Genomic DNA, 15561 nt, shown 5'->3' with positions numbered 1-15561 from the left:
AACCAGGTCAACAAGTTCTTTGAAAGTCATAAATGTCACAGTATGTAGCACTTTGTGTGCGGAAATAAAGTGCCAGGGCTAATGGTTGTGGCGTTGGCGAACCAACGACGTGACTCTTTCGACGGAAAACTATCAACTATCGATTTAAATACGAGAACTGTTCCAAAACAACTGAATTTATCTGACAACTTTAAAGGGGGATTTAAAGAAGTTATGGGTATTGGTAACTATCTGCTATTTCATTCTTGGTTTATTTGGAAATTCATTGACATTTCCATCATTAAGTTATATCTATAATTACAATAAACAGGTATTTTTGTATTCACTTCGGTAACCAAATACATCAATTGCTTTTCGTTCTTCTTGTCCCACCGCTGAAGATCTTCAGTAATCTTACTGCAGGAGCTTCGAATGCCAACGATATGACGAAGGAAGCTAAGAATGCCATTACGGAGTAACCAGCGTATATCGCAAGCTGTAAAAATAAAAATATATTATTAATAGTGAGAAGAGGTACATAGGTATCATTCGACCTACGCTCCTCGGCTTGCATGCAATGTATCCCCGCTATATTCACGAGATCATATCTCCGCCTAATGAGGAAGTGAGATACGAGCACAATACATCTACTAATACCTATGTAGTATTATAACAATAACCTTTTGAGCTCTAAACGCACTGATATAGAAATGGATATTCAAAGTGGTCCAAATAATAATTATTCTATTGTTTGTTAAGAACGTGTTTGAAGGACTGTCAAATGAAACTAATCTTACATAAAACCGTAACTTGATTTTAAATGTTTAAGTCCATCCATCAGGTTTACGCATAAGGAAAAATACTTTAAAAGTACATTAGATTATAATACTGACGGACCAATAAAGGTTAGTGAAAAGAGCAACTTCCATCCAACTACTTTTAGCGGCTTCTGCGTTTACCAATACCCTAAACATCGAAAAAAACATATAATATTAGTTAGATAATATTATTCCTCTGACACACATAGTCCTGAGCCCCACATTAAGATAACCTACGTCGCAATACCTTTCGATCTCGCTTATTAATATTTAAGTACCTGTAATGAAATTGTTAGATATTCCACATGTGAGCATAGTATTACTGAGATCGGCTTACTTGGTTTAGGTAATCTTCTACAAAAGAAAGCCCAAATGAACATAAAGGGAGGATTTACTCGACAGGCTCAAGTCCATTTTCATTAGACGTGTATCTTTTATTTTACGAGGATTGTACTGCACCTACAGTCAAGCAGTCAAGTACAAGTCATTTTACCGTGCCAGGTAAAAAATGTTCATTACTAAAAATCCTTAGGGGATTGGAAGATATTTTATGGACCTTTAGTCTGTGGTGTGACACTTGGTGAACTGTGATGTAGCGGTCGAGCGGCAGCAATTCGACGCGTGACTGTAAATTCAATTCCCGCAATGAAAAATATACTGCGGGTAAGGTGTCTACAGATTTGTAATGAGTTTGTTTGTTGTGGATCCTGGTAGCTCGCCATAGTTCCTGATACTCAAAACATCAGGAACTCTGTCTGGCTGCTATCGGTGTATTTTCATTTTAATTTTATTCGAGTAAAGAAACATATTATTTTGAGTAAAGCATTCACCTGATTCTGAATCCAGCTAATTAGACGTTAATATCTGTAACTAATTATGTAAATTGCTAGTCTGAATTTGCTTGGTCTAATTGAGAACATTCAATGTCTTCGTTGATTAAGCAGTTTTTAAATTTGATTATTCCGGCTCAGAAAAAAAGGAAATTGGACTACCTACTGAAAAGCATGGAGTTATAATTGACAATGGCCGACACCCCATAGAATATTTGCAGAAAATAGTATTACGGGTTTCTTCATGGGATAGCCTATGTAAAATAATATCAGCGCCGATATTGTTCAAATTAAGCTAGATAGAAACAAAAAAACGGGATAAGTGTTGGCCTAAAAAAGCATTTAACACCCTATCTAAAATATAAATTTGTTTAAGGGACAACTTTAACTTTGTGGTTCGATCCCTACACATAGTTATTTAACCAACTGCAAATAACAATTTTGTAATAGTAAATTCCGTTTTTTTGTTGTTGTTACATGTGCTGTGAGATATTGCTTCTTGCCAAATTTTATGTTTGTAGGTACTAGGTCAACGGACGTACCGTTATAGGTTTTGACTCTTTGTGAAATTGCAAAATATGCGACATAAACGTTCTTATCTTTTTATCATGATCACTTACATGTTTGATTTTTTTTACAGTTGAAAGAGGCCGTAACCCTGCATATTTGATATAAATTATAAATTGATACCTCTACTTACTCCTAAGAGAAGGGGTCTTAACAGATAGCAAAGGGTCAGACGGATATAAAAGCAATTTAAAATTATAAATAAATTGGAAGCACGGGATGGATGGAAAGGCAACTTAAAAGCAATTACATGCTAGGAGTTAATAAAGGAGGAGGCATGTCGGTATTTCAGTGCACAGCCTGTACATCCCGCACACTGCTGTGTATGTGATTACTGATTACATATTGAATTGTGATACCTATGTCGCCTTGGGGCAACAAGGTACTATCTCGCAATGTATTAAACAGTCATATAGAACCCCGTTGCGGAAAAGTAATTTAGGTTCATGAGGTTTGTATGTAACTATACGAAGAAGATGACCATAGCCACGAACAAATTTAATTAGACCCTAAAAATTGTAATAATCAAGAATGCAAAAGAAATGCAAATCTTAATAGAAACTATTGTAAGTTTAGTGATTTAGGAATTACAACATCTGTGTGCAGAAGTAATTAAAAATAATTTATCAAGGTACACAGGAAACAAATAATGATATAAGCATTATGGTATAATTTACAATAGATGTAAGAGCAGATATAAAGCACCAATGCCGGTTGGTAAGTGAAATGGCACAGAAAGGTCGCGTTTTCCCTTGACATTTGAAATCGTGCCAAAAGACAACCGTTATATAACATCGGTCACTGGTCAAATATCTTTAACATCCTGTTAATTTTCGAATTTCAAATAAATACCGAGTATTCATTACTGCACTGCGTTTCCCAGAATTATCTAGATTGAAATAGATTTGATTGATGATCAAAGTTCACAGATATGTTTTAAAACCTGCACAGAAACGTATGGCTGGAAGCATTATTTATAAAGTTTCATCTTACTTTAAAGAGTTCAAATGGTGTTGGAAATTAATTTCAAGAAACCGTGGAAATTTATTGTCCATTTCGTGTTCATAAAGTTGTAACAACTTTTATTGATTTACTACAATCGTTACTATAATCTCCTGGGGCTTTTGTCTAAATTACACTTATCAATAACCAACACAATGTTTCAGAGGGTTTGAAATCTACGTATTCTTAGCTACAGGAATGGCACAATGCCTATTTAGGAAATAGTGTTTCACCACTTTAAACTATATTATTTATATACTCGTACAACCAATTCAATATATTTGTGTGTTTATAACCAATGGATAAAAAAGCGCAATGTACAAAACTAAATGTCTATAGCAAATAAAAATAGCGCCATAGAGAGCACTGACACTTCAAGTAGAAAAGCTATAAAGTACTAAAATCTCCCATGATATATTCCACGCTCCTTGCATATTGAGTGCAGTTTTGTGAAATTCAAGTAAGTTAGAACAGTACGTGAGGGCTGCGAGATCATGGTTGCTGTATATTGCGAAATAGCTCTCCGCTGACAACATCTGCTTATAATACAAAACAGTATCCGACCTGAGAAACGTTTTGTTCAACAGAGTTTATTGAACTCCCATACGTTATGCAGTTTATAGCAATGCAATTTCGTATTTTATTACAAGTTGCACAAACTACTTGTTAAAATTCCATGCTTTGATGTACGAGCAGGATTTAACAAAAGAATGTCGACAGACGGAACAAAATCAATATTTCCATCTGATCGTAGCCGTTCAAATGTTTTGTAAAAGTCGATTTGAATGGACATTTAAACTTTTTTAATGAAAAGGAAAATTTAGTTTTACTTGGGATTACTAGCATTATATAACTTTTAGATAGCGCCTTCCTTGCTCATATTTGAATTTTACCTATACTATGCTTTCTACAATTATTCTTGTTGGCAAGTATTTTAGGTTTAAGCAATATTATAGTCTCAATATGTTAAAGGGCAGCGGTGGGACACTAGTAACGAGAATGTAATTATGTCGGCTAGGCAAGTGCCGGTGACCCGAAGCCGCCAATGTTCTAAGTTGAGAACTTATGTAATATATTCTATCAGGCATGGCATTTAACTTGGCTGGTACGATGGTTTGTTAATGTATGTGTTGTCGGTGTAGCCGTTCCGCGGTGAAGCCTCGATACATCTTTATTAACAAACCAACTTGGTAATGTGTTACTTAATAGAGTTACAGATATTAACAGATCCATTACTTTGCATTACAGCTATCTAGACCGACATTAATTTCCTATACATATTCATTAGTGTCTAAAAACATTTTGTATATACCTTCAAACATATTAGTATAATATTATGTACTTGATCACTAAAATTCTTTTACCTACATTATGATAATTAAAATTCTGTATCAAGTATCTACCGACAAACATTGATCATAACTCATAACGTATTTATATAATATACTAATAATACTTGACCAGCATAATATTGTAATTTAAAACATCTGAAAAACAAACGAGCGTATATACACTATGAAACGGCATATTTATAAAGGTCAGCATGGTTATAAAACTTTATCTCTCGTTTGCATACTTTGCTTCGGACTATTTCGGTTTAGCAATTTTCACTTCTCACTCAGCCCTCCCATGGCAGATTTACTGCCGCAATAAGATACGATTGCAGTTTAATTTTATCTCCTAAATTCGCACGGCCCGAATAGAAATTTATTTATCTTTCATGTTGGCAGTTTCCCTATTTGTGATACGAATAAATTATTTAATCAGCGTTGAAAGTAGATTTCGACGGACTCAACATATTCTATGCTGTTACTTATAAGAGCAAATTCTACAAAATATGTTATCTCTATTTTATGTAGTAATTATTGTACTTTAGACGTATACAATTTTAAATACAAAGAACTTCATAAAGACTGGATAAAATCAATCTAGTTAGAGACTTACGACAGAAGAGTTTTCCATGTGGTAAGGGCCATCGAGAAGGAAAGAAGAGTACATCATGATGGTGGGGTGGATCAGGTAGGCGCAGTAGGTGAGCCTGCTCAGCGGCAGCAGGCCGCGGTACGATAGCGCCGAGTTAATCAGTCCGCCGTACCCGCTGCAGCAAGATATCGCCACCCACGCCACCGCTGCGCCCCCACGCCGCAAAACAAACGCAATTATTACTATTGATCAACATGGACCATAGCCGGCGAAATGTGGACATGTTACACCTCTGCCTGCTTCTGAAAAGGGAAAAAGGCGTGATATATTTAAGATCGACACCCTCGTGCGGTAAAGGTCTCAGACACTTAAATGTCGCGTTAAATTTCGTCCAGCTCTCTGCCAATAAACGTCCATTATATTTATGTCACCGAGAATAAGTAGCTGTCTGGAGATTGCCCCTGTTATTTTCTAGATCAGTTCACTAAGCGTTATGTTTTAGAAGATACATATTGACCGGAAAGTTTTGCTAACAGGATCGAGTTTGCGCCATTCAATTATGATGGCAAAACATGGTTAGTTGATAAGTTTATTTTACGTTAAAACTTGTAAATTTATGTTAATTTATATTCTTGACCTTGTAAGTAGAATGAAACTTCAAAATAACCGAAAGTACCTGTTTCAATCAATACAGTTATAAAAAATTAACTTTATTCCTAAACTAGGAACTTGGACGAACATCAATTCTTGCAACTCATAAAAAAGTGAATTTAATACTTCTCAAGTAATCTTTGCATGTGAAAATGTTTTCACTGCCAAGTGAGAAGTGCCAAGTTTTGCTCTACTTCGCAAGAGTTGTAAAACCACAAAGTTTAACAACAAAGTGTATTAAGATTTGGTGTGTTCATATTGACATTGCAAATAGAGTTTATTCCAATATTCATTGCCTTGGCTGACGTCCAATTCAAAGGTTTACTAGGTTGTCATGAAAAGGAACAAGTGAAAGCCAGCACAAGCGGATTACTGCAGTTAGTTCTAGTGTCTGGTGCCTCATGTATAATGTATTCAGAGTAATGGCAGGCTCACGCGAGCCGGCGACGGATGACACACAGGAACGTTGCGCATAAATCCACTTTACATAAATATAAACAACAGATACTTTTTTAATTTATTCCATTTACCTCTGGAAACACGCTTCCTAATTACATTTTTGTCTTTATCTGTGCCCGCGTATGTTCCCAAATTAATTTCGGCACAAGAACACACTAAGGCTATTTGCACACAAAATGGCTATTCCTCAACCGCAGAATTTAATGTATGTATTTAATCTTGGCTTTTAAATTATTACTTTTGCGCTATATTGTGTAATGGTACGTTTACATAAAAACACACATTATTTAATACTAGGTTTGTCCGCAGTTTAATCCACGTGAATAGCTTATCCGGTTGCAAAAGTCCCTTAAGCACTAGCGGCATCTACACGATGTCAGCGCCATCTATTCAAAACATTCTGATTAAAAATCTATCGTTTCCGATGGGAAGCAAATTTACAGAATAGGCTACTATGGATTAATCCAGGATATGGTCTAAGCGTGTGCAAAATTTCATCTAAATCTGTTCACTTTTAATAAACATTTTTAAACATTTTCACAAACTTTCGCATTTATAATATAACAATAAGAAGTAAGATTTCCCTCCCTATATTATTAGTACGATTAAGCATAATTTTACAATGAAATATTTATTTACGTTCATGGTTCGTATGTTATGTCCACCAGAAGAGAATTTTCATAAATTAGTTATCCCTTTATACGTATGTAGTTCATAATTAGGTGATTAAAAAATAGATACCTACATAATATTACATGAGAAAGTAATACTCTAACTCCAGAGGGACAGCAAGTTAATTCGTTTATGTAAATAGCACAATGATTATAATCTGCTTAATCTAAAAAGAAATCGTTTTAATAAATTTGAAACTTAAAAGACTTCATTACAAGCTACGTTATTATCTACTAAAGCAGCTAATATGTCGTTACTTTTAATAAAAACTCAAATTAAATATAATTGTATTTAGTTAATCTTGAGTTAACTAAATACAATTATGTATAAGTAATAAAATTACGTTAACTGCAACACTTAGTTTGAAATGAATACTTTTAATCAATTTATTTTTATTTAAATTCTAACCGAAATCTTATCTATATTTTAGTATGAAGTTTAGACCTCATAACCCATGCGCATGTAATTTTAAATAAATTATTATAGTCCTATTTTTTAGATAACGAGTACCTACTAACGTTAACTGAGATTATCATTTAAGTTTGGTGTCTGTAATTATTACAAGGCAAATGCAGATTTATTAAATTCCATCAATTACATTCTTCAGAAAATATAGGCCACTTAATGAATTAATTAGCATAATAAGATTTAATAGTTTAGTAATTTACGAAGTACTTCATTTTCATTTAAGCGACGATAGCCTAGTTGGGAGTGGAATAGACTGCCGAGATAAAAGTTGGTAAGTTCAAATCCCAAGGCTATATACCTCTAACTTTTCTGAAAAGTTATGCGTGTATTATTTATGAATTTTCGCTAGCATTAACGGTAAAGGAAATCATCGCGAGAAAATCTAAATACCTAAGAAGGTCCCCGTAAAAATTTCGAAGGTATGTAAAATCTGTCAACCTGCACTAGGCCAGCGAAGTGGACTAAGGCCTAAACCTTCTCATTAGAAGAGGAGGCCTGTGCTCCGCAGTAGGCAGTATATAATACAGAGATATTATCAATATTATGCACTTTAATAAAATACTTAAATTCCATCCGTGCATCGAATATGATATATAAATAAATATTGAATGTACCTGTATGCCCAATGCTGATGTAGAATGCCGTGGGCCACACCTCGAAGTAGCCGTCCACCATGCTGAAGATGAGGCTGGCAACGACCCCCAGAGCGACGGGCCAGCCAATAATCACCATCCAGTAAGGAATCTTCGGTTGACATTTCGTTTTATGCAAATACCAGCCTACTGCCATACCTAAGAACAAACATTACTTTTTATGTAGGAAAATATAACTTTAAATAGATACAAGAGTTAGAAAAATACATACAATGCTCAGAAACAACATACATGTGTTCGCAACAATGCAAAACACCAAGTTAATTACGCTATGGTTCCTCGTTAAAGGGGTATGCGATAACGGTGATCAGAGCGAGAAATACCTATACTAACGCATGATAGACCAAAGCCAACCTCTGTGTATACTTTTACTCATTAGTGTCAAGTGTGTAATGTAACACTAAGGTACTAATTGTTTTATAAGGCTGTGCTAATGGCCAATTCGGCAATCGCCTACTAGCACTTGGTAATAACCCGTATACTATCGCCAGACGCGGCAGCTGGTAATTATTTGTCTCGGCATATAATATTTTGCAGAGATTTATTTCCACGTTCTATAACTAACAAACAAATTAAAAATGGTTTACTAATTGAACATCGTTGATCCAATTTATAGTGCGCAAAACTAAACAGTTACGCATATTTTGCTTAATTCGTAAGTAATGGGTTTGAAAACGTTCACAAGATTTTTTATTATTTTTTTTGAATGACGAGACAGGGATGCCACTCGCCTGATGGTAAACGATACTACCGCCTATAAACAGGAACAAACCATCCAGAAATTGTAATTAGAAAATAATACGTGGAACTCGACTACGCTTGTCACTCTGAGACATAAGATGTTAAGTCTCATAATGCGAAGTAATTACATTTAAAGTGATATTGTGCTAATATTAAATAATAAGTAAAATAAACAAATTTTACGTGTTCGCTTTTATTTTCGTCGAGACGGACATTAAGTGCTCAATGCGCCAAACCCGAGCGCTGATGTCTTATTTTAAGCATTTATGATGTATAAATCGCACTACCAGACTCCCGGGAATTCTGAATCAGAACGATGTAATAAAGTAATATTTTTACAGACTTTATACTCTAGGTGCAATAAATTTTATTGTAAGACTTGAAGCCGATTTACAAAGTTTTATGGCCTGGTTCCAGAGTTAACCTATGGGTTTAAACTCTTTTATAAAATACTAGCTTCCGCCCGCAGCTTAGCCCGCGTGGATTTCGGGTTTCAAAAATGGAGAAGGTGCTCAATTTGTCGGGATGTTTTTTTAATTTATGGTGGTATGCAGGTGGTCCGATTGTCCGGTCAGGGTCTGATGATGGGATCCTGGTGAAATTGAAGGAACTTTTAACCATTAAGGTTGCACACGAAATGACGGAAGCTTAAAAATGGAGTAACTTCTCCCGTTTTCCCAACATTTTCCATCACTGCTATGCTCCTATTAATTGTAGCGTGATGAAAAGTATACTATAACCAGCTCAGGAGTATGAAAAATAATTGTACCAAGTTAAGTTAAAATCCGTCGAGTAGTTTTTGTTTCTATAACGGTTATACAGACAGACAGACAAAAATTTTACTAATTGCATTTTTGGCATCAGTATCGATTCCCTAATCACCCCCAGTTATTTTGGAAATATATTTCATGTACAGAATTGACCTCTCTACAGATTTATTATAAGTATAGATATGCAAAAGTAGCTCAAAAATTGTCCATAACGAAAACATGTATTTTAAAGTAAAACAAAAGAAATAATATCGTGAAGCCAACCAAATAACTAATGATATATTAAATTTTGTGACTGTTCAATTTAGTCGGGTCCGCGATATCACTTTTGTTAAGTTTCAGAACGCGACATTACATTATTATATTCTGTGCTCCAACGCACACTGCTTTGATGTTAGGAACACACCTACATTGCTTAGACAACAGTGAACTTTATACAATAGCAATAAAGCTCAATTTGACTCTACGTATTAGTTAGAAAACGTTTGTATGGGAAATAGAAAAATGCTGTTTTGAGGATTTTCCCGGCAATTATTCGAATTTTTCTCACCTTTTAAACCTTCCCTAGACCTACACGAATAATTCAAGACCAAGATAAGATAAATCCGTTCAGCCGTTCTCGAGTTTTAGCGAGACTAACGAACAGCAATTCATTTTTATATATATAGATAAGAAGTTAAAAGCATATGAAACATATGCCTGCTGCATAAGTACGTTGGCTGAAATTGGAAGTTGGTGTAATATTTCAAAGGGTATAATGACATTTTGAGAAACAAATAATATTAACCTCAGTAGTTAACATTTAATCAGTGACTGCTGTCAAAGCAAGATATTAGTAAATTAGCTATTGTATTTTCAGCTATTTGAGGTTCTCTCTACTTTATTCGAATTACATTTATAATATCGTTAGCAACAAATTTAAATTCATTTCGAATATATTAGCGAAACTTTTATCACAAGCCATTGTTTAATGTATTGTGAGATTCGCTGAAAATTTAACTTATAGAACAATAAAGTTAAATCAAACCAAGTTTTACAATCCATTTATGGTTATATTCTACATTGCATTATAAAAAGTAGTAAATCTATTGACGACTTGATGTCTTAATTTATCTTTTTTACGATGATTGCAAATCTTGAAGATGACGAATTACCAAAAAAATATCGCTATCGCCATTATATTTCGGGTTAGTTTTATATGTAATCAATACGAAGTGTTAGAATTTTATCCGATGAAACGAAAAAAGTTGGAGTGACCGAGTGTCGACCGCTAGTTATAGAATAGTTCACTCGCCTATTGGGTTTTTGTCGAACAGTTTTACGAGCGCCTGGCTGACCTCTGAGAGGCGCAATGTTCAGAGAACTCTTTCAAAGGGGTCGATGAAAACGCAGTAAAAGGGTCGATTGTATGGGATTACGAGGGATTCCAATTTTCAAAAGCTTACTGACGGAAACGCAAAGATGCCGCCGGTCTAGTATCATTCAGCCTCACTCATTTGTAAGTCAAAATAAGAATGGTCTAAAGAATTACGAGAAGTGCTTAAAGGTTGGAACGATATTATTTACTCTATAATCTGAATGCTGGGAAGAATTGGTTCGTGACATTTAAACTAGCTAATTGATGGAATGTTGGATCATTTTAATGATCTTGTTTGTTATATAACTTTGAAGGGGGTTATAAATATACCAAAGTTTTTTATAGTTAGTGCTGTTAGTTATGCTCGGTTTTTATATTTTTACTCGTAGTTAGTTGAGCTGTAAATGTTTATTGCAAATTACTTTGTACAAAGTTTTGGGATTTGCCGTGGTCACATTTCTGTACGTTATTTCCAACTTTTATAAAATTTAAAAAAGTTATTTGTAATCGTGACGTGGGGATAACTTGCGGAGTTTTATTTGCTTATATATTTTGTTCCCTAAGTTATAATAACTATTTTGTTGTTCTGATATTTTTGAAATAACTATTGTGTTTTTATTAAGTGTAATATTATTCAATAAAAATGTTTAAATTAGAAATATTATTCCACTAACGTCGTCGTATATTTGCTCTTACATAACATAATGCCAAGTACATTTATAATTATTGCATGAACAGAATGTAAGGATGATATATCTTTTTATAACTCGAAATTCCACAATGCCATTTTAAGAATCAATATCTGCATGGAAGATAACAATGGCCGGTGCTCTAGTGAGGCACACGAGCGTTGTAGACTGCTTCAAACTTTTACTCTAATGAACTCGCATGCTCCAGTTTGCTTTGATATGTAAAATCACAAGTTTCGCTATGAGTTGTGGCGCAGTAAATCCTAAAAGCGCAGGCCGTCTAGGTACGTAATCCTATCAAACCCAAGGCTAGTCCTTTGTTGCATACAGATTTGGCTCAAGCACTCAACAGCTGACTAGGAAACTAGGTTTAGATTTTTGGTTGATTTCTTGATGATGGCACATTAAAAAAAAAATATTTTGTAATGATTTCTTATGTTTACGCGAATGTTAGACATTGAAATAAAACAATTTTTACCGGTTTGATCGCGGTTTTTCATATTATTATTTTTCTTGACGTTTCGCAGCTTTTACGTCGTGGTCACGAGGTAGATTGAGGTGTTGGTTATTCGAAAAGTAAAAGTTATAATATCTACTTACATTTAGAAATTATACAAAATTTTGAATGAAATGAAAAGGCGAGAGAACATGATGACATATAAAATCGCGATTAAATCCGTAAAAATTTAAATTACAATGTACACATACATCGTATAACGATCAATAACATTAACTAACATTATTTATTAACCGGATTCTGTGCCGCATGCGTTATTAGGATAATACCTTAATAGCTTGGCATGGAAAAGGTATTAACTGAAACAAGTTGTAATAAAACATCTGAATATTACATTTTGTCAAGTACCAGAGAAAGAATTTCAATGTATTGTGTCATTTCTGTAACTTTAATTGAAAACTGTAAAAAAACATTACTATATACTAAATTCCTACTTGTAGCCTCGTAATCACTTCCTAATATGGGTGCACCTGAAGCAAATGCTGACATAAAACATGTAAAACCGGCGCTGCTGATTGGCTGAATGAAGGGAGTTTTCTAGGTCACCCAGTACGGCGGCGAGAGTACAATTTACGCTCCGCTTTTCGATGTTAGAAATCCATCCGCGGTTATCGGAGTTCGAACTTAATTTCTATACCTTTTGAAAGAGGTGGAATAATTACTCAAATCAAACCGCATTAGTTACCTAGAGCTTGATTTTGTTGAGTAGAACATTGACAATTTGTACTGAACACAAACATTTTGGAATAATAACAATAGTTATCGATATAAAAATAAACTTCGCACACACTCTTAGATTTTCCTAGATAAACATAATTTATAACATTATTACTTAAAGAGACAACATTTGAGCAGGCTATGATTCACATTTGAAGGATATTATTAAAACGCGGGCTATGCCAAGTGGGGTAAAACGATTCTCCACTTACCGACTAAATAGGGTCCAATCCTCGACCACGGCTTATCGTAAAGCGGGTCGAACATCTCGAAGGGCTCCTGAATGCGCGCCTTGTACTGGAGCCACACAGATATGTATATAGTGGTCGCCCATGAGCTCACCATGATGATGCCCAGCGACGCTATCGCAAATTTCGGATGCCTGCCGAAATTTATTATGTCAGCTGGGATTACGTTCATATCGTTTTTAATTAAAGGGGATTTTGATGGAAATTCATTTATCTACATTCATCCTTTGGTTTTAATAATTTTGTGAATATACTCTGTAAACTTTTATAGAACTACGAAATATTTTGTATGATTTAATAATATATTTTTGATACTCGCATTTAATTTAACCTCATCAAAATTATAAGGATCTCATAATGGCATTAATTCACTAAACATAGCAAGACATATACTCACTTTACAGAAATCAATAGGAGTATTATGCCAACGACATAGAACTGAGTATCGTTCGCCATGTACCAGGACCAAACCATGCACATCTCCCGCTGCGGATACAAGTTGTTGATGTACAGGAGGTTCCGCCACCACCATTTATCACATGTGATGTGGTCGAAGATGGCTGGCTCAAACACTGAATTATTGTGAGTGTACCGCAGAGCTATCTCGTTCACACCAATCACGAAGGCATACGCCGGCGTCAGTCTCACAACACGATACGATAACAAGATCAAAAACGATTTCACCATCCCAAATATTTCTATTTTGTTGTAAATGCTCAGCTTTGGCTGATCCAACAGATCATCCTTAAATGATTGCTGGCTTATAACGGATACTGACAGCGAGGAATTCGTGAATCCGTTTAAGTTCTTGTTAATATCTTGTTTGGCTGCTGCTTCGGACTTTTTCTTTGCTTTCTTTTCTTCTGTTCTTAAAAATAATATTGTAACGAGTATCCCACTGCAACGAAAAATTATAAGTTACTTTAAAGTGATAGTGTACAAAGTGACTAGAACATTATTCTTAGTTGTAGTCAACTCAAAACCTAGAAAATAAAGTTAGAATTGTGTTGCTTATTAGTCTTATGGACTATGTTATAATTTAATGCTAAGAACCTGGTTCATACAAAAAAGGAAAAAAAATAAAAATGTATAATGTTTTTATCGTGGAAAAAAAACTCTATCGCTGAATTGATACAAATGACATTTGTGATAATACATTAAAATAAATAGAGTTAGTACTTTTGTCGAACTGACAAAAGTATCACCACGTTAGCGGGAGAGAATGGATTAATTACGTACCTGATGACAAAGAACGTGTCGACGCAGTAGGAAGCGTTCCCGACTGATTGATACCAGAAGCTGCGTTCCGTGACAACCCTCATCGATTTGTTATCGGCTACGTAGAATATCGTCAGGTATGTATGTACCATGATCACCCATAACACAGACATAAATCTGAAATAACATAACAAATATAAAATAAAATTCAAGATAACTTATTCCAAGAGAAGATATAATAGGGATAACCGTTCCTTTTAGTGTTCGTAAGATTTATCGACTTGCGTCCCTCGTGGGAGGCACTCATGAAGAAATGAGTTTCATCGAAGCAAATATCGGATACGTCCGAGTATTTAATCAAATCGTATCTGTGCTGTTATCGATTTATAAACGGGTGGTGGTTTTAAAATGTGGATGTTGTGCTTTTCGCGTTCAATATACTTTGACTTTTATAAAAAACATAAGGAACGTTCTTCTTATTCACCGTCTTATAATTACCGTTCGCTAGGACTGCATATTTTACTCTATACCTATTTATATGTCTATTGGTCTATGTAAACCCTATTTTTAATTGTATAAAATTATTTACATGGCCACGAAAACAAATCAAAGGAATGACCTGTTAGGTATAAATATACATAGGTACACATTTTCCTTCTTAACTATGACATTTCCCGTATTGAGAAAAAAATAATTTGATTACAAAATCCAGATATTTTTTATTAAATTGCGTGTGAGAGTACACGGGACGCGAAGCACTTAAAGGTTGAACCTCCAAAGTTCAGTTCGTTGATGGTGCTACGTGAATGGGGGAATGAAATTATGTAATATCGCCGCTCATTTTCTGTTACGCTCATAAAATATAGCCGTAACACCACTTTGTGCAAAATTTCCTCATCAGGCGGCACTTCTGATAAAAATATAGCATTCTTTTACAGTGATTATTCGTCCAATAATGTTCTGGAATTCTTTAATATTATATTCTTTAATTTTTTATATATTCGTTTAAATTGGCATCGCGTATATAAATCGATTGAATTGCTATTAAGATTGGCAAGGACTGATTATTATGAAATTTTACCAACGTAAAATGTTACAAAAATATTTGTTAATCAGATTTTGCTGGTAGTGAGATATATTTTATATTCGCCCGGATAGCGACCATAGTACACAAGGTGAAAACCACCAGTGGCCTATGTAAGAGTGTCGCGTTCCGGGATCAGCCTGTGTATATCCGGCTCCAAAAGACCAGCATAATTATGTCTACTGCCGAGGGGTAATC

General features: G+C 34.7%; 1 protein-coding gene across 1 annotated transcript in view; it reads right to left on the bottom strand.

Annotated features, from left to right (window-relative positions):
• Positions 1 to 7: 7 nt before the first annotated feature.
• Positions 8 to 15561, bottom strand: part of LOC115441874 (nose resistant to fluoxetine protein 6) — a 57783-nt gene continuing 42229 nt past the window's right edge. Inside the window, exons 8-13 of the mRNA XM_037444924.1 lie at positions 14301 to 14456; positions 13459 to 13959; positions 13026 to 13195; positions 7978 to 8160; positions 5141 to 5334; positions 8 to 475 (exon numbers count right to left, since the gene is read on the bottom strand). Coding sequence (XP_037300821.1) covers positions 344 to 475; positions 5141 to 5334; positions 7978 to 8160; positions 13026 to 13195; positions 13459 to 13959; positions 14301 to 14456 — 1336 coding nt within the window. The 3' untranslated portion in view covers positions 8 to 343. The remainder of the gene's footprint in view (positions 476 to 5140; positions 5335 to 7977; positions 8161 to 13025; positions 13196 to 13458; positions 13960 to 14300; positions 14457 to 15561) is intronic.

The sequence above is a fragment of the Manduca sexta genome, chromosome 28 (assembly GCF_014839805.1).
Source record: "Manduca sexta isolate Smith_Timp_Sample1 chromosome 28, JHU_Msex_v1.0, whole genome shotgun sequence".
Taxonomy (NCBI): Eukaryota; Metazoa; Arthropoda; class Insecta; order Lepidoptera; family Sphingidae; genus Manduca; species Manduca sexta.
The sequence above is the reverse complement of the archived record's forward strand: the minus strand, read 5'-3'. Positions and strand labels throughout refer to the sequence as shown.